Below are 18,315 nucleotides of genomic sequence, written 5' to 3' on the forward strand. Positions count from 1 at the left end.
TTTCTATTTACTGCGGAACAACTGCGCTGCCGGTGTGCGTTATAACTATCATTTGAATTTCGATATTTGCGGCTGTTTTCATGGCAGCCCTGGCAGCAGAGGTAAACAAATATGTTCATGTAAACAAATATGCAGGTTGGCAGCACCGTTTTGAATGACAACAGTGAGACTCATTCCATACACAAACATGTTGCTAATTCCATGCACATACCCTGGAGGAAATAGATGTTATAGAACTGTGAATATGTTTGTCATCCCAGGCAAAAACAATTTATTTTCAATATTATTCAATATTATTTTCATTATTTCAACGATATTTTAAAGCTTATTGTCTTCTTGTAGGGACCATGAATAGGTATCAGGATCGAGATATATGTATATACAAAACACTCATCATATACATGAATATGTCTAAGAAATGTCAATTTGAGAAAAGATCTTTATTAGTTACGTTTTATATTCATATCATTATTTATACTTTCATATACAATTAACAAAATAGGGTATACAAAGGCCTATATACGGCTTACACGCAATATGGCGATCGTTTTTTTGTTGAACTTTTTCGTTTAAACCTTTTTTTACAATAAATACAATAAAAGCAAGGATTAAAAACTATCCAATCTTGTAGAAAATTTATTCATCAATGGGATTAAACTATGTGGGCATTGCTGAGAGATTTAGTTAGTCAGCATTATTCAATGGAATATCAAAATTGAGCAATATGAACGAATTTTCTTTTTCGTTTGTTTTGATTGACCTATTTCGCTACTTGTTTTTGGTTTGACTTATTTCGCTAAAACCTATTTTTACGCAAAATGCAATAAAAGCAAGTATTAAGAATACACCAGTTAAATAGAAAATTGATTCATCAATTGTATAAAATTATGTGGGCATGGCTAATCGATCTATATAGCTAGTAATATTCAACGGAATATCAAAAACGAGGAATATGTAAAATAGAACTTGAATTCGTCAGTATATTTACGGTATATTTTTTTAATGAGACGGTATATTTTGGTATATTTCTGAGGGTCGGACCATATAACGATAAATCCGCGGTCACTCTGAAGAACACATGTAAATATAAAAATAAAAACAATTGAAATATCATGCAAGGGCTGAAGTCCGGAAGCTGAAGCTGCACCATGTCTCTGGCCTTCGACCTGAGCAACTCCGGCGGTGCTTATCAACCACTGGACAGCGGAAGCGGCAAAGACGCGTCGGCAGCGGTCCCGCAAAGACACGCGATGAGCATGAGGGTCTCGTGGATCAGGCAATGGCGCCGCTATAAACTGCCCGCCTTGGTTCTCATGATGATGTTTCTGATGTCCTGCCTTGCGTACCGCATCATGGGTGTACGTATCTATTTCTCCTAGGTAGACTTGACTTATCAAACGTTTTATTTCCGCAAAGGCCGAGCAGGATGCTCCTCCCACGGACTTGCACCGCAGCTCCCCGCTGCTGGATGCTTACGAGGATTTCAGCGCGATGCGGGCCGGCGACCTAAAGATGCGCATCGAGGAGATGGTAAGAATCAAGGTAAGTGCCAAACACATTGGAACCTAATTTGGATTAAACCGTATCCGACTTTTCCCAGAGCACTGTGTCAGTGGAGCTGCGCGAGCTAGAGTCCCGCCGCCAGAAACTGCAGTCGGACATCAGTCAGTACAATCAAAAAATTGAGGAGCTGAAGCAGGAGCTGCTCCGTGAGCAGACCGAGTTGGAGCGTCTCAAGATGTCCGTGGAGCAGGCGCAGGTGGCCCAGCGGGAGGCAGTGCAGCGCAACACTCCTGATCTTGCCCTGCCGCGCACCCTCCTGCCCAACTCCCTGCCCCGAAAGATGAATACTGTCTCGACGGGCGTAGCCGCCTCCTGTGCGATGCACAACTGCTTCGACCACTCCCGTTGCAGCCTCACCTCCGGCTTTCCAGTATACCTTTATGACCCCGACGAACACAACGTCCAGCGAACTGGCTACGATATCGATGGCTTCCTTAAGACAACTCTCAAACAAACGCTCGGCTACAACGCGCACATAGTGAGGGATCCAACGCAAGCCTGCATCTACCTGGTGCTGGTAGGCGAGGCTCTGCTGGAACAGGACCTGCTTCGAAACAACCGATATGCGGCCCAAGAGGCTGAGCAGCAACAGCCGACGGCTCCCAGCCAAACACACGACTGCCCCATCGAAATGCAGAAGCTGTACAACCTGCCCTACTGGGGAGGCGATGGCCGCAACCATGTGCTGCTAAACCTGGCACGCCGGGACCTCTGCTCCCGCAGGACGAATGCACTGCTCCAGCAGAACACCATGCGAGCCATTGTGGTGCAGAGCGCCTTCGAGCTGGACCAGTTCCGACCCGGATACGATCTGATTGTGCCCCCCATCCTCGGTCCGCCAGGAGGAGACGTTTGGCAGGAGTGTGCCAGCATGGTGCCCGCCCGCCGCAAGTACCTGCTCTCGTTCCAGGGAGAGATGAGACCGAAAACAGACCCCCAAGGCTCCAACCCGCTGGACGACTTCATACTGGAACACTTGACGGATATGTCCAAGGGACCCACTCAGGATCAGTTCGAGCTACAGTTCCAGTGCGTCCCCGCCACGGAGCAGCAGGAGGTGGACTCCGTGTCCGACTGGACGCTTTGTGGATCGGATTCGTCCCGCAAGCAGCTGCTGAAGGACTCTACCTTCGCGCTGATCCTTCCCCCGCTGAACGGACGTGTGGCTTCCACGCTCATGCTAGCCCGACTATATGAGGCGCTGCGCTCCGGGGCCGTTCCCGTCATCCTCGGAGCAGATGAGCTTCGTCTCCCGTATGCGGAGACTCTGGATTGGCGTCGGGCGGCACTCCTCATGCCCAAGGCTCGCATCACGGAGCTGCACTTCCTCCTTCGAGCCGTCCAGGACGCGGACTTGCTTCTTTTTCGGCGCCAGGGCCGACTAATCTGGGAGCGGTACCTCAGTTCCGTTCAGGCCACTGTGGACACGGTGATAGCCAGCCTACGCGACCGCCTGGGGATACCACCGCGCCCGGTTCCACCAGTAGTAGCACAGAGCGTCTTCAACAGCACATTTATACCGTTAAAGTCCGATCCACCAGTGGGACTGGACACGGAACCGGAAGAGTCTCTTGGTCCCATTGAGCCGCCATATCCGAGTCCCGCCTTCCGCAGAAACTACACGATCCTGCGAATGCAGTCCAAGGAGGCCTGGAACGACTGGGTAGATCCCTTCTACATGTATCCCCAGCTGCCCTTCGACCCGGCCCTTCCCTCCGATGCCAAGTTCATTGGATCCCACACAGGATTCCGGCCAATCGGTAAGGGCATTGGAGGAGCCGGTAAGGAGTTCAGCGAAGCCCTCGGCGGAAACTACCCCAGAGAACAGTTCACCATTGTCATATTGACCTACGAGCGGGAGCAGGTGCTGATGGACTCGCTGGGTCGCCTTTACGGGCTACCGTATCTGCACAAGGTGGTTGTTGTATGGAACTCACCAAAGCCGCCGTTGGACGACCTTCGCTGGCCAGACATCGGGGTGCCAGTGGCGGTTCTGCGCGCCCCGCGCAACTCCCTCAACAACCGCTTCCTGCCTTTCGATGTAATCGAGACAGAGGCGGTGCTCTCAGTCGATGACGACGCCCACCTACGGCATGATGAGATTTTATTTGGCTTCCGTGTGTGGCGCGAGCACCGCGACCGCGTCGTCGGTTTCCCCGGTCGCTACCACGCTTGGGATGTGAGCAGCAACAACATGTGGCACTATAACTCCAACTACAGCTGCGAGCTCAGCATGGTGCTCACCGGAGCAGCCTTCCTGCACAAGTACTACATGTACCTGTACACCTATCACCTGCCACAGGCCATCCGCGACAAGGTGGACGAGTATATGAACTGCGAGGACATTGCCATGAACTTCCTCGTCTCGCACATCACCCGCCGACCCCCGGTGAAGGTGACTTCTCGGTGGACGTTCCGGTGCCCAGGCTGCCCGGTTTCGCTCAGCGAGGACGACACCCACTTCCAGGAGCGCCATAAATGCATAAATTTCTTCAGCCAGGTGTTCGGCTACACGCCTCTGCTGAACACTCAGTACCGGGCGGACTCGATCCTGTTCAAGACTCGCATTCCGCACGACAAGCAGAAGTGCTTCAAGTACATCTAGATCTAATCGGGGCATCCACACCTGTATCCATCCAGAAACGATGAACCACAACGGTGGTAACGGCCGCTACACTTACTGCGCTGGACTCCGGCCCGACTCCCAGTCAGACTCCACTCCTAGCTCTAAGCACAAAGTAGTATATACTACGTAGCCTACGGACAACACTGGACTTTCACTCAAAGCGTAGCTACTGAAAAGCAATATGAGATTACCGAGACCGCTTAACCACGCGAATGTTCATCCTGTGCTTACTTATATGTGCCTATGGATGTACCTTTGTCTACTTCGGCCTGCCGGAGATGCTTTCAGATACCAAAACAGATCGTAAGTCTTTTACTTATGTGTGTCTACGTTCGCTTAATTATCCTATGTTAATGTGTATTTATGTATGTATGTATGTCCCCCACTTGACTACTCTGTATATAGCGCCTGATAAAGGCATCTACAATCTGTATCAATAAAGGATGATCAATTAGACGAATCCTTTTCCTTGTATGTATATCCGTTCATCATGTTTTATCTTGATGTATCAGGGCGTTGACCTCACCATACCACCCACTTCATGCATGCCAAGCGATACTAAGACGATGCTAACTACGCGCGATTTCCCGACCGAAGGGCGCTACCGCTTGGCAGCAAATATAGATGCTAGACTAATGATCGAGACAAATTATAAGTAAACTGAACAAAGAGAGCTAAAGCTACAAATATTAAGACTAATATAATATTCGTTTTTAAGCGACTCAGTAGTAGATACAGGGAGTTATGTTCCGATAGATACCCGGACCCAAATATGAATACACGGTCAGAGACAAAGGATAGCCTAAAAGAGAATTCACAGACCACGCACGCGTTTGTGTCATGAAAAAACCCCACTATAGAACAACCCCACTTTCATGCAAAATCTTGCTATTGTCTAGTATTTGGTTTACACAAAGGAATTCCAGTTATTTTTGAGAGAGAAATATATAGAATAAATAATGCTATATAGTAGGTATGGAATTTCAGTAGATGTTTCGAAATCGAACGAAAGTAGTATTTATATAATACATACGAGTATATCAGAGGATAAGTAACAATCGCTCGTTCCTTCGACATGGCCACCTCCCGCAGCAGTAGCGAAGAGAACGCAGCGCCGGTTGTTGCCTGGCTACCACACTGGCGCTGCAATATTATCGCACTGCTTCTTATGCTGGTGTTTTTAGTGTGCTGTATGGCGTACCGCATGAGTAGAGTTCACCAACTAAACCTGGATCTGACTGCCGAGGCCGAGGCCGAGACAAGGCTGCAGTCCATCTATAAGCTGCAGTGGGCAATTGGAAAGTACCAAAAGGATCTCGTGGAGCTCCAAAGAGAGCGATTGCGAGAGCAGAAGATACTGGAGCTGCTTAAAATCGGCGTGAAGCAAGCGAAAAAGGCCCAGCAAGAGGCAGTGCGAAACACTCCTAAAATTAGCCTCCCGCCCACTCTCCTGCCCAACTCCCTGCCCCAAAAGATGAATACTGTCTCGACGGGCGTAGCCGCCTCCTGTGCGATGCACAACTGCTTCGATCACTCCCGTTGCAGCCTCACCTCCGGCTTTCCAGTGTACCTCTATGACCCCGACGAACACAACGTCCAGCGAACTGGCTACGATATCAATGGCTTCCTCAAGACAACTCTCAAACAAACGCTCGGCTACAACGCGCACATAGTGAGGGATCCAACGCAAGCCTGCATCTACCTGGTGCTGGTAGGCGAGGCTCTGCTGGAACAGGACCTGCTTCGAAACAACCGATATGCGGCCCAAGAGGCTGAGCAGCAACAGCCGACGGCTCCCAGCCAAACACACGACTGCCCCATCGAAATGCAGAAGCTGTACAACCTGCCCTACTGGGGAGGCGATGGCCGCAACCATGTGCTGCTAAACTTGGCACGCCGGGACCTCTGCTCCCGCAGGACGAATGCACTGCTCCAGCAGAACACCATGCGAGCCATTGTGGTGCAGAGCGCCTTCGAGCTGGACCAGTTCCGGCCCAGATACGATCTGATTGTGCCCCCCATCCTCGGTCCACCAGGAGGAGACGTTTGGCAGGAGTGTGCCAGCATGGTGCCCGCCCGCCGCAAGTACCTGCTCTCGTTCCAGGGAGAGATGAGACCGAAAACAGACCCCCAAGGCTCCAACCCGCTGGACGACTTCATACTGGAACACTTGACGGATATGTCCAAGGGACCCACTCAGGATCAGTTCGAGCTACAGTTCCAGTGCGTCCCCGCCACGGAGCAGCAGGAGGTGGACTCCGTGTCCGACTGGACGCTGTGTGGATCGGATTCGTCCCGCAAGCAGCTGCTGAAGGACTCTACCTTCGCGCTGATCCTTCCCCCGCTGAACGGACGTGTGGCTTCCACGCTCATGCTAGCCCGACTATATGAGGCGCTGCGCTCCGGGGCCGTTCCCGTCATCCTCGGAGCAGATGAGCTTCGTCTCCCGTATGCGGAGACTCTGGATTGGCGTCGGGCGGCACTCCTCATGCCCAAGGCTCGCATCACGGAGCTGCACTTCCTCCTTCGAGCCGTCCAGGACGCGGACTTGCTTCTTCTTCGGCGCCAGGGCCGACTAATCTGGGAGCGGTACCTCAGTTCCGTTCAGGCCACTGTGGACACGGTTATAGCCAGCCTACGCGACCGCCTGGGGATACCACCGCGCCCGGTTCCACCAGTAGTGGCCCAACGCGTTTTCAACAATACTTTTGCGCCATTGAAGGCAAAGATTAGATTAACCATTTTACCAGAGGAGTTTCTGGGCCCCATGGAGCCACCATATCCGAGTCCCACCTTCCGCAGAAACTACACGATCTTGCGAATGCAGTCCAAAGAGGCCTGGAACGACTGGGTAGATCCCTTCTACATGTATCCCCAGCTGCCCTTCGACCCGGCCCTTCCCTCCGATGCCAAGTTCATTGGATCCTACACCGAATTCCGGCCTATTGGTAAGGGCATTGGCGGTGCCGGTAAGGAGTTTAGCGAAGCTCTCGGCGGAAACTACCCCAAGGAGCAGTTCACCATCGTCATTTTGACCTACGAGCGGGAGCCCGTACTGTGCGGCTTGCTTCGTCGCCTTTACGGGCTGCCATATCTGCACAAGGTGGTCGTGGTATGGAACTCTCGAAAGTTGCCGCGGATCGAGCTTCTCTGGCCGGAAATTGGCGTGCCAGTGGATGTAGTACGCGGCCCGCGCAACTCCCTTAACAACCGCTTCCTGCCGTTGGACGTAATCGAGACGGAGGCGGTCCTTTCGGTGGATGACGACGTTCAAATCGGACAAGACGAGATTGTGTTCGGCTTCCGGGTATGGCGCGAGCACCGCGACCGTATTGTGGGATTGCCTGGCCGCTACCATGCCTGGGATGTGGACAGCAGCATGTGGCGATACAATCACAGCTGCAGCTGCGAGCTGAGCATGGTGCTCACCGGAGCAGCCTTCCTGCACAAATACTACATGTACCTGTACACCTATCACCTGCCACAGGCCATCCGCGAAAAGGTGGACGAGTTCATGAATTGCGAGGACATCGCCATGAACTTCCTCGTCTCACACATCACCCGCCGGCCGCCGGTGAAGATCACTTCTCGGTGGAACTTTCGCCGCCGTGGCATGAAGGCTGCGCTCAGCCAAAGAGCCAAACACCTTCAGAACCGCAACAAATGCATCAATTTCTTCAGCCAGGTGTTCGGCTACACGCCCCTGCTAAACACCCAGTATCGGGCGGAATCGGTACTGTTCAAGACTCGCATTCCGCACGACAAGCAAAAGTGTTTCAAGTACATTTAGATCTAGTAAAGGCATCTCCAGAGATGGAGATGGATTATACAATTCGTATTGATTTCGTGTACTTCACTTCATATAGTATATATGTATGTATTTACCTCATTTGCACAGAGAATGAATGTGTGTGATTCGTTAGTACAATTTAGTGATAATGCTGATTAGTAAATACAGATATATAGTGGGTGTATATTTATAGATACTAGTAGGTGTCAGCCAACGATCTTCAAACTGAGCGAAAATAGGAAAATGTGAATATTAGAGGATATGTGACATTTGTTCATTCCCACACGCACTTAATAGATAGCAAAAACTATGACTACAAGATCTACACATACACATACATGAATATGAATGCTTATCTATCGTACATTCCATACATACGATGTACATATATATATATATATATATATATATGATAGAATAGTATAGAATAGAGGTGTTTGGTGTACAAATCGTATAGCTGTGGATTCTGTGTATGTTCTGTGTAATGTGGGGGATGGGATTCGCACGCGAGTGGACGAGTTGAGACCAGATCAGAAAAAGCGGATCAGGCGAATCCTGCTGATGCTGCTTGTATCACAATTCAAACAAGGATCCAGGAGAACCAGAGGACAGGGAGGAACTAAATTAGGCAACTTAAATAATATTTATACAACTTAGACGAAAGTGTTACACTAGAAAATATAACTTGAATTTTGTTTTGGAATCGATTGCGCCACAAACGGAAAAGCGAGTGCCAGTTCGTAATTGATTTCGTCGAGTGGTGATTGGTTGCTTCCTGGTATGATTGATTGGCTAGTGTTCCTGCAGGCTGAGCTTGAGCGCCTGCTCGATCATCTCTTGCTCGCGCTGTCGCTCCAGCTCGTACTTCTTTTGGTCCTGCTGCGATAAACGCATGGCCATGGCCAGGTCGGGGTCCACGTAACGGAAGCCCCCATCGTCATCGTCTTCGGAGGCGGGAGAGCCACTGGCGTTAGCATGGGCCCCAAGCAGCGACTCGTGCAGCACCCTGCGGACGAAATGGAAAACGGAAACACACAAAGCTCGGATAAGATGCGATCTAGCAGTACAGGCGGAGGGGATCAGTGAAAGGGTGTGGGGGAGGACTATTTGAAGATCTTCTTCATGTAGCTGAGGTCGTTCTTGAACTGAGCCCCCGCCGAAGCAGAGCGGCCACGGGGCTGCGGCTCTAGGAGGGAGTGGGGAGACGGCGAGTATCGTCCGTAATGGTGGTGAGGTGAAAGCAGGTGCGAGGAGAAGCGAGGGTGACTAGCGGTGGCAGTTTGCACCGGTTAGCATCCTGTAAAAAGACCAACTGCCAATCATAACCTACCGCTGCAGTTGCTCGTCGTCCTCGGGCAGCATGTCCGATCCAACAACACTCTGTCCGCGCAGCACCTCCCAAATGTCAACCTTATCGTCGGCCTCGGCTCCGCAGGCGCCGCTGCTTTCCACCAGACTCTGCTCGATGGCGTACTGCAGCATGTCGTCCTCGTCCAGTGGGATCTGGCGCCGGGAATCGCCGCCCCGGTTTGTGTAGTGATTGGGTATATCGAAACAGCGGTCGTCCACCAGGCAGGTGACGCGGTCCTGCTCCTCCAGGGTGGCCACGTACTCTACAGGCGTGGTCATGGCGAACACGTTGCCGAACGTGATGCAGGCGTTGAGGACGTGAAAGAGCGGTATCTCCACCTTGACCGGGAAGCCGGCTGGCAGCTGCATAGTTATAAAGTCTTTAAGTTTTGACACATGGGGACTAGCCATGGTAGACATGAGGTCCAAAATTGGAAGCACCTGCTCCTGCAGTCGTATCGGATGTTCCTCGGCCAGCCATAGGTTGGCCTTGAAACGCTGCACCTTTGTGCTCAGATTTTTGGGCTTGCCCACGTCCCGGCCATGCAGGTCCTCGCCGCTGAAGTACTCCTCTGGCGTGACCAATGACCTGGGCGTGCTTGCTCCCGATGCACAGCCAGAGCCGCCATTGCTCTGGGAAACGGCGGGTGAGGAGCGCCCACCGCTTTCGGTGCCCGCCAAAAGGGAGGCTGTCTCTCCAGGTCGCGGCGAGGGTGTCTGCAGTAACAGTCGGTTAACCAAAACCGAAATATGTACCATACGATAGATGGCTTCTACTTACGCGCTCTTTGAATCCCGCGGCTACGTCTGTGGGGGGCACGTATTCCTCATCGGCAATGCCCAGCAGACTGTGAAGGGGCGTCCGTGCTGTTTTGTTCTGCGGGGGTTGGAGTTGCCAGAGATTCAATGGAGATTGGACAGGGAAAGTCTTTACCTTGATTTGCTCCTCGCTCAGGTGGTCCATCCGGGTCTTTGTGACAAACTCCACATTGCTGGCTCCATACACCTTGCAGTTGTAGCCATTGATGGCCTCAGACTTCTCGCTGCGCCAGCCCCAAATGCCGCACTTGTTGCGCTCGAAACTGATCTTTTCCATCTCGATATTGTTGGTGATGACGGGCGCATTAAGGCGGGCGCGCACAGTGCCCAGGGCGGGGGGAATGGCCACAATATCCCCGATATCGCTGCTCATCTGCTCCACCATGACTTCGTTCGTGTCGTGGTCGATCTCGATCATTGTGGCAGTCTCTTCTGCGGGAAAAAGAAAAGGAAAGATTGAGGCCATTGCTTGGGTTCGGAAGTAGGAGTCTTACTGGCGCCCTTGAAGATGTACGAGCGATTCCCCCTCTGCCAGGTGTTGTTGTCGAATCCCAGCAGGGTGGTGTCTATGCGCACATTGGCGCCCCGCTTATAGACTTTGTAGGTGTCGCTGGGGCAGAGACGCGACATCAGCGGTACCCACGATGTGAACTCCCATTTCATCTCAATGTAAAAGTCGGGGGCGTCCAGGAGGTGCTGCAGGAGCTTGGGCACGTGCGTCACGCGCTGGACGTGCCGCTGTAGGTCACGCACCTCGATGATGGCAGTCAGTATGTCTACGTCGCCAGTGCACACGGCCTCCTGTACAACTGCGGGGGGAGATGTGCGGCAGAGTGTTACATCTTTATCAGCCAGAGCTTATCTAATGGTGCACTCACTTGACCACCCTTCGTGCTCATAGGTCGCGTTGCACTTGGCTGCTAGAAGACACTTGACGCAGGGAAAATTCGCCAATCGCACCGCCAGCATCAGGGGGGTGCGTCCCCGTGGATCGATTTTTTCCTTATCATTCTGAAAGTTGACGAATTGTGCCATTTATGGTTCAATAACAATTTATTTCTCTGCCGTCCGTTGTTTGTCGGGAAATGCGCTAATTCAATTAGTGTGCACACACACCTGTCCGGCTTTTCCTTCTGCCAGAATCACAGCCCAGCCACAACCACACCCACCTCACCCACCATTTACCTGGTCAATTTGTAGCTCGGTCTGAAGCTGCTCCACGTCTCCGTTCCAGATGTGCCAGTGGAGCGGATACTCCGCCTTGATTTCGTCCAAACTCTTCATGTCTTCCAAGTCTCGGCCCTGCCGTTGCTATTGCAATCCCCTCTCGCGTTTTCTTTCTAATTCGCAATTTCTTTTGTTTTACAGGGCTGATATACGTCACAAATATGAAAAAATACCGTAAATATACCGATGAAAAAACGAACTTAGCCCACTTAAACACCCTTTATTTGAGCAGTATAAATACTTGAGTTCAACCGCGGAAAAATAATACCAATAATATTAATAATAACTACTCTTGTAGGTCCATCCTATCCTTTATATTTTCTTTAAAAAGAAGACTTCGATATCTTCCACGTGAACTGCGGTACAATTCTTCAGATTTAATAATTTTCGTAGAGTATTTCAATACCCACTGGTCGGCAATGGGTTAATCTCTCTCTGTCCACGGACGAATATAATATTCGACGATTTTGATATTCGGCTTAATATTACTATCTAGCTACGGCCCTCAGCCCTAAACACATAATTTTTACCCATTGATGATTCAATTTTCTACAAGATTGGCTAATTTAAAATGATATCTTTAATTTATGTTTTATGATAAGTGAGTATGGAATGTCATGTAATTTCTCACATGCTGCTGGTATTTGACGACTTGTTGCTTGTCAACCGCTGTATGGACATTTGTATACCTATTTCGTTAATTCAATATTGAAATACCGCTACAAGTTGCTTTAAAACGTAATTAGGAATGTCTTTTTCACATATTTACGTGTTTTTACATATTCATGCTATTGACTGGTTTTCTGTATAAATATATCTCGATGCCGATATAGAACGTTTATGGTTTTTACGGTGGATTTCTATAAGTTTCTGGGTATAAAATGATTAGATTCACTCAACAAATAATGTATGCGACACGCGACATGCTCTTACATGCTCTCTTATGAGTAGTTGTTAAAAATTTGCACTAAACAAAAAACAGGACACACTTAAATTTAGAAAATGTATTGTATATTGTATAAATGGGTTTGTCTGCTGTGTATATACTTTGTATAAGCATTCAAATATCTGGGCGAAAGGGAATGTGACCGAAAATCAACTTAAAATGATATGTACTAAAAATTAGAATTATCAATATATGATAGTAGTAACACGTGTACAAATATGCAAATGGATATGCAAAAATCGGTAACGAAATAACACCGGAACATAATAGGACACAACTAGATGTAGGACATTGCGCGAGTATAATTAACACGACAATTAAGATACTGAGATGGTTAGATTAGACTCTAGTTGGACGCAGTGAGCTTGCGGTAGACCAGATCGCTCGACGCGGCAGCGTTACTGATGGCTACCTCGTTTTCGCCGCCTGGCCATGAGCAGGGTCAGCGTAAAGGTGGAGCGTGCAAATATCAGCATTAATGAGGCCACCAGTACGGCCCTGCCACTCGTCGTCTGGCTTGCGTCCACTCCCGCTGCCGGTGTCTCGACGGGCACTTGTGGATACGCATGGGATTCAATTCGGCCACATACATCTTATTACCATAGGCTGTTACGGCCACATCGTGGGGATTCATCTACACAACTCAGCGTTGGGGCCATTGACAATGACCAGTTCTCCACCTGGAAGGGAAAGAAAAGATTGTAAACTGTTTTTCTTTTAGCCATTATCCAGACGGGGCACGGAGACTAACCTGCTGCCGAGGTATAAGCCATGCTGGACAGTCGATCGCCAATCAGTTGATTTTGATACTGTGAGTAAAAGGTGCGGTTGCTCGAGTAGAAACACTGCACCCGTCCGTTCGCCCGGTCGCCGCCAAAGGAATTCCACAATCGTATTGCACGCGGCCGGTTGAAGGCTCCAGAGCCAGAACAGTGCTCTCGAATGGGTCCGCTGTATCTTTCCTGGTACTGATTACTATTGTCCAAAGTGTCCTGTCCCCAGGTGCGGTCCACCCGATGGAAGATGACCACATTGCTATTGGAGGATTGGCATGGGATACTCTTACTAAATGGAAAATGGAGTGCCACTTACTGGTATTTAGATTTGCTAACTCAGTCTTAACGTCGGGTATGGCCTGCCTAGAGCGTTGTGGCCAATTGATTTGCGTAGCTCTGGCACCTTTCAGGATCTGTTGCAGTCTCTCGTTGTTGTTATTGTTGCTGATGCTGGCGTTGTTGCTGAAGTAAATTTTTTGCAGATAACGCGGCGAACTTTCAGTTTCCGGAAGTTGTTTGAGATTGGCCAGTAAACAAACAATGGTTGGAGAGCACTTCACAGCACCCACATACAGACACAGACGCTTACACACCGCAGCCTACTTTGCTTTCCGAAATTATGTTTTCTCAAGAAAGTGGATGCTATCGCAGCTTGAAGAGTTTTTAGTGATAGGACCGAGGATGGGTGGCACAATCAGATCGTATCCGGGCCGGAACTGGTCCAGCTCGAAGGCGCTCTGCACCACAATGGCTCGCATGGTGTTCTGCTGGAGCAGTGCATTCGTCCTACGGGAGCAAAGGTCCCGGCGTGCCAGGTTTAGCAGCACATGGTTGCGGCCATCGCCTCCCCATTGGGGCAGGTTGTACAGCTTCTGCATTTCGATGGGGCAGTCGTGTGTTTGGCTGGGAGCCGTCGGCTGTTGCTGCTCAGCCTCTTGGGCCGCATATCGGTTGTTTCGAAGCAGGTCCTGTTCCAGCAGAGCCTCGCCTACCAGCACCAGGTAGATGCAGGCTTGCGTTGGATCCCTCACTATGTGCGCGTTGTAGCCGAGCGTTTGTTAGAGAGTTGTCTTAAGTAAGCCATCGATATCGTAGCCAGTTCGCTGGACGTTGTGTTCGTCGGGGTCATAAAGGTATACTGGAAAGCCGGAGGTGAGGCTGCAACGGGAGTGGTCGAAGCAGTTGTGCATCGCACAGGAGGCGGCTACGCCCGTCGAGACAGTATTCATCTTTCGGGGCAGGGAGTTGGGCAGGAGGGTGCGCGGCAGGGCAAGATCAGGAGTGTTGCGCTGCACTGCCTCCCGCTGGGCCACCTGCGCCTGCTCCACGGACATCTTGAAACGCTCCAACTCGGTCTGCTCACGGAGCAGCTCCTGCTTCAGCTCCTCAATTTTTTGATTGTACTGACTGATGTCCGACTGCAGTTTCTGGCGGCGGGACTCTAGCTCGCGTAGCTCCACTGACACAGTGCTCTGGGAAAAGTCGGATACGGTTTAATCCAAATTAGGTTCCAATGTGTTTGGCACTTACCTTGATTCTTACCATCTCCTCGATGCGCATCTTTAGGTCGCCGGCCCGCATCGCGCTGAAATCCTCGTAAGCATCCAGCAGCGGGGAGCTGCGGTGCAAGTCCGTGGGAGGAGCATCCTGCTCGGCCTTTGCGGAAATAAAACGTTTGATAAGTCAAGTCTACCTAGGAGAAATAGATACGTACACCCATGATGCGGTACGCAAGGCAGGACATCAGAAACATCATCATGAGAACCAAGGCGGGCAGTTTATAGCGGCGCCATTGCCTGATCCACGAGACCCTCATGCTCATCGCGTGTCTCTGCGGGACCGCTGCCGACGCGTCTTTGCCGCTTCCGCTGTCCAGTGGTTGATAAGCACCGCCGGAGTTGCTCAGGTCGAAGGCCAGAGACATGGAGCAGCTTCAGCTTCCGGACTTCAGCCCTTGCATGATATTTCAATTGTTTTTATTTTTATATTTACATGTGTTCTTCAGAGTGACCGCGGATTTATCGTTATATGGTCCGACCCTCAGAAATATACCAAAATATACCGTCTCATTCAAAAAATATACCGTAAATATACTGACGAATTCAAGTTCTATTTTACATATTCCTCGTTTTTGATATTCCGTTGAATATTACTAGCTATATAGATCGATTAGCCATGCCCACATAATTTTATACAATTGATGAATCAATTTTCTATTTAACTGGTGTATTCTTAATACTTGCTTTTATTGCATTTTGCGTAAAAATAGGTTTTAGCGAAATAAGTCAAACAAAAAACAAGTAGCGAAATAGGTCAATCAAAACAAACGAAAAAGGAAATTCGTTCATATTGCTCAATTTTGATATTCCATTGAATAATGCTGACTAACTAAATCTCTCAGCAATGCCCACATAGTTTAATCCCATTGATGAATAAATTTTCTACAAGATTGGATAGTTTTTAATCCTTGCTTTTATTGTATTTATTGTAAAAAAAGGTTTAAACGAAAAAGTTCAACAAAAAAACGATCGCCATATTGCGTGTAAGCCGTATATAGGCCTTTGTATACCCTATTTTGTTAATTGTATATGAAAGTATAAATATTGATATGAAGATAAAACGTAACTAATAAACCCTTTTCTCAAATTGACATTTTTTAGACATATTCATGTATATGATGAGTGTTTTGTATATACATATATCTCGATCCTGATACCTATTCTTGGTCCCTACAAGAAGACAATATCGTTGAAATATTGAAAATAATATTAAATAGTATTGAATAATATTAAAATATATTGAAAATAAATTGTTTTTGCCTGGGATGACAAACATATTCACAATTATATAACATCCATTTCCCCCAGGGTATGTGTGCATGGAATGGGACTCATTGTTGTCAACCGGTTAAAAGAGAGCCTTACCGGATTCAAGTTCGGTTATCGATACTATCGACTGGATACGAGTGGTGCGCGCCAAAAGACAGCTGCAGTGTGGCAGCCCCATTTAGATTAATATTGCGTTTCTCAGTTATCGCAATTTACACATCTCTAGGCATCAGCTGTTAAAAGGCAGCATCTCGCTTCAGCTGTTCTGAAAATCAAATGTTAATTAGTTAATTGCTTAAAACCTGGAATCGACACAAACTGGCAATTGGAATACATCTCGGCTAATCCTGGAGCGTATGTGGTGAGAACACAAGTGCTTCGGCTATCCTTTGATTTTATTACACAAATTGAGTGAAAAGGCAGTGCACATTAAGAGTCCTTGAAAAGACAATGTCGTAAAGCCCTTAACCCCATCAATGGGTGGCGTAGTGAAAGCCACTCCCCTCCCTTCTCCTGCCACATAAACGGATTCCACTTGGCCCGGCGAAAATGTGGGGTTTCTTGATACATAGACTGCAGCTGCTGCTGCACCACGACCACACCCCCATCCCACCACGCTTCAAAAGTGTTGAAAACAGTTTTTCATTTACTTGCAGGCCGCCATGCAGCTGCTGGATTAGAGGGATTACCTAATCAGACGAACGCACCGCAGTGATTGCATTTTCTTAGTACTCATTTCCACGGACTGGACAGATATAACTCGATAAGTTCGAGTCGCCGTCATATACCCACTTATCCGGCACTTGGCGGTAATTGAGGCATTAATTGGCCACAAGTGCATCCCAACTAAATGTGTTATTCATGTTCAATTCAATCCCAGTCCACAGCAGCCGCGGGGAAGGCAAGCGATCAGCTCTAAAATTGTTGGGGGGGGGGGGACTGGCCCACGCTCGTCATTCTCCTCCAGTATCAACAGACGCGCTTCACACAACGCTACGCGCTTCATTCACGCGAGTGCGAATAGTTATTATTTTTAATCAAAAATAAAGTTTTTGCAGATCCGTTAGTGCCTCCCTCTCTCGATCACTCGATTGACAGTTGACAGACATGCCTATCGGCTGTGGATATCGCTTGCGCTCTTGGCGGCTGTTTGAATTTGAATTTCAGAACTGGCAAACTTCTAACGCTCTCTCTTTCTCTCTCTCTCTACTCTCTTGTTCACTCGTTGCAGCTATGCTTTTTGCGCGTAGGCGGCATTTCTTCAAGAGGTGAATCCCTGTGTGTTTGTCCCCACTAACCGACCCCCGATTAATTTGTTTCCGTAGTTTGCTTGTAGCCGTACGAAATCCGTTTGTGTTCTCTTATGATTTCAACCTGCTCTCGCGCGGCTGCCGATCCGTAGTAGTGTCATTAGTCACGCTCGTATTTCGTTGATATCTCGGCTTCTTTGACTGTTATTATCAAATTGCCTCACCACTTACTCACTGCCTCATTAACCTCATATGAACAAACATACATATATACATAATCGTTTAAGTACATACATTTCCAACATGCACCACACTACGTATACCCGCGTCGACACCCATTGCCATTATCAGCAGTATCAAATCGGGTACAAAGGTTGGCCTTAAAGGATTTTTGGCAAAAGAATGGGGATCAGTTTGTGCTACGCACGGGTGCGGTTCGGTTAACACGGTGCGCCATGCATGCCTCTCGCTTTCGGACGACCTTGGACAACCTCCCTAAACAACAACCCCACAAATAACAAACTAATAATCTATAAATCTGTTTGCTTCTCTCTCCCCACGCGTCAAAATAATTACACGATAATAATTCAAGTACGCAACCGGTGAGAATCATTCGAATCCGTTAACTCCCGATCGAACCGAATCGAATCGAGCAAAACATATCTAAATTCCCATAAGCATTAGAGCAAAAGTGACCGAAAGCAATGAGTGGGCTTTATAGTACTATAAACACAATATTCTATGCTACAATCATTCCCGGAGCGATCTTCATTAGTTGGCTAATTGGGCTGTAAGTATCATCGAGCTCCTCGCACCGATTTTGAGTCCCCCCCCGGCTTGATTAGATGTTGTAAACGTATCGTATCCCTCTTCCATTTGTATAAACAAAACCTCCTGATTTCTCGTTATTTATATTTGTCATCGTGACGTTTGACATTTCGGGAACCGCCGACTCTGCTCCGCTTCCGTATTCTGTTTTCGCTGGTTCCCACTGTACCAACTACATCTCTCATCCACATTGTCAACTTTCATCTTCACTTTATGTATCTCGTCTTGTGGTAATATTCCCCCTTTGTAGTCATCCCAATCACCCCGTCCTTCCATCATGAAATGACAGCAAGCTGAGATCACACGGGAGCA

General features: G+C 48.8%; 4 protein-coding genes and 2 long non-coding RNA genes across 9 annotated transcripts; 3 read left to right on the plus strand and 3 right to left on the minus strand.

Moving 5' to 3' along the window:
• Positions 1-1,148: 1,148 nt before the first annotated feature.
• On the plus strand, positions 1,149-4,649 carry LOC6601544 (exostosin-3). Its single transcript, XM_002026655.2, has 3 exons — positions 1,149-1,358; positions 1,417-1,542; positions 1,601-4,649. Exons 1-3 carry the CDS (start codon positions 1,149-1,151, stop codon positions 4,166-4,168), a joined length of 2,904 nt encoding a protein of 967 aa, XP_002026691.2. The 3' UTR covers positions 4,169-4,649.
• Positions 4,650-5,264: 615 nt separating this feature from the next.
• On the plus strand, positions 5,265-7,984 carry LOC6601546 (exostosin-3). The gene has a single exon (XM_026985667.1). The coding sequence runs from the start codon at positions 5,265-5,267 to the stop codon at positions 7,977-7,979; it is 2,715 nt and encodes a 904-aa protein (XP_026841468.1). The 3' UTR covers positions 7,980-7,984.
• A 702-nt stretch (positions 7,985-8,686) lies between these two features.
• LOC6601549 (ankyrin repeat domain-containing protein 13D) lies at positions 8,687-11,511 on the minus strand. Of its 2 annotated transcripts, none has more exons than XM_026986103.1 (7): positions 11,334-11,510; positions 11,027-11,159; positions 10,643-10,957; positions 10,264-10,580; positions 10,111-10,206; positions 9,310-10,046; positions 8,687-8,985 (listed from the first exon to the last, which is right to left on the minus strand). In XM_026986103.1, the coding sequence occupies exons 1-7, from the start codon at positions 11,430-11,432 to the stop codon at positions 8,772-8,774; spliced, it is 1,911 nt and encodes a 636-aa protein (XP_026841904.1). In that variant the 5' UTR covers positions 11,433-11,510; the 3' UTR covers positions 8,687-8,771. The 2 variants fall into 2 exon arrangements, with proteins under 2 accessions (XP_026841904.1, XP_026841905.1); XM_026986104.1 differs by having other exon boundaries at positions 8,917-9,245; positions 11,334-11,511.
• A 1,014-nt stretch (positions 11,512-12,525) lies between these two features.
• LOC113565140 lies at positions 12,526-13,710 on the minus strand. Its single transcript, XR_003408466.1, has 3 exons — positions 13,414-13,710; positions 13,073-13,356; positions 12,526-13,001 (listed from the first exon to the last, which is right to left on the minus strand). It is a non-coding gene; the product is annotated as an uncharacterized LOC113565140 (long non-coding RNA).
• Positions 13,711-14,141: 431 nt separating this feature from the next.
• LOC6601550 (exostosin-3) lies at positions 14,142-15,058 on the minus strand. Its single transcript, XM_026986027.1, has 3 exons — positions 14,812-15,058; positions 14,628-14,753; positions 14,142-14,569 (listed from the first exon to the last, which is right to left on the minus strand). The coding sequence occupies exons 1-3, from the start codon at positions 15,019-15,021 to the stop codon at positions 14,156-14,158; spliced, it is 750 nt and encodes a 249-aa protein (XP_026841828.1). The 5' UTR covers positions 15,022-15,058; the 3' UTR covers positions 14,142-14,155.
• A 1,160-nt stretch (positions 15,059-16,218) lies between these two features.
• Positions 16,219-17,989, plus strand: LOC113565180. Of its 3 annotated transcripts, XR_003408501.1 has the most exons (4): positions 16,219-16,286; positions 16,582-16,734; positions 17,157-17,193; positions 17,768-17,989. It is a non-coding gene; the product is annotated as an uncharacterized LOC113565180 (long non-coding RNA). The 3 variants fall into 3 exon arrangements; XR_003408502.1 differs by lacking the exon at positions 17,157-17,193; XR_003408503.1 differs by lacking the exons at positions 17,157-17,193; positions 17,768-17,989 and adding an exon at positions 16,806-16,838.
• Positions 17,990-18,315: the final 326 nt, after the last annotated feature.

Source organism: Drosophila persimilis, unplaced genomic scaffold (assembly GCF_003286085.1).
Source record: "Drosophila persimilis strain 14011-0111.01,24,50 unplaced genomic scaffold, DperRS2 tig00000002-arrow-pilon, whole genome shotgun sequence".
NCBI classification, from domain to species: domain Eukaryota; kingdom Metazoa; phylum Arthropoda; class Insecta; order Diptera; family Drosophilidae; genus Drosophila; species Drosophila persimilis.

Excerpts from the sequence above, each read along its gene's own strand:
- LOC6601546 (XM_026985667.1), top strand. The coding sequence starts at position 5,265 with ATGGCCACCTCCCGCAGCAGTAGCGAAGAGAACGCAGCGCCGGTTGTT.
- LOC6601549 (XM_026986103.1), bottom strand. The coding sequence starts at position 11,432 with ATGAAGAGTTTGGACGAAATCAAGGCGGAGTATCCGCTCCACTGGCAC. Across the intron at positions 10,581-10,642 it reads GTACATCTTCAAGGGCGCCA|AAGAGACTGCCACAATGATC; the intron begins GTAAGACTCCTA and ends TTTTTCCCGCAG. Across the intron at positions 10,207-10,263 it reads TGAGCGAGGAGCAAATCAAG|AACAAAACAGCACGGACGCC; the intron begins GTAAAGACTTTC and ends CAACCCCCGCAG.
- LOC6601550 (XM_026986027.1), bottom strand. The coding sequence starts at position 15,021 with ATGTCTCTGGCCTTCGACCTGAGCAACTCCGGCGGTGCTTATCAACCA. Across the intron at positions 14,754-14,811 it reads TTGCGTACCGCATCATGGGT|GCCGAGCAGGATGCTCCTCC; the intron begins GTACGTATCTAT and ends ATTTCCGCAAAG. Across the intron at positions 14,570-14,627 it reads AGGAGATGGTAAGAATCAAG|AGCACTGTGTCAGTGGAGCT; the intron begins GTAAGTGCCAAA and ends GACTTTTCCCAG.
- LOC6601544 (XM_002026655.2), top strand. The coding sequence starts at position 1,149 with ATGTCTCTGGCCTTCGACCTGAGCAACTCCGGCGGTGCTTATCAACCA. Across the intron at positions 1,359-1,416 it reads TTGCGTACCGCATCATGGGT|GCCGAGCAGGATGCTCCTCC; the intron begins GTACGTATCTAT and ends ATTTCCGCAAAG. Across the intron at positions 1,543-1,600 it reads AGGAGATGGTAAGAATCAAG|AGCACTGTGTCAGTGGAGCT; the intron begins GTAAGTGCCAAA and ends GACTTTTCCCAG.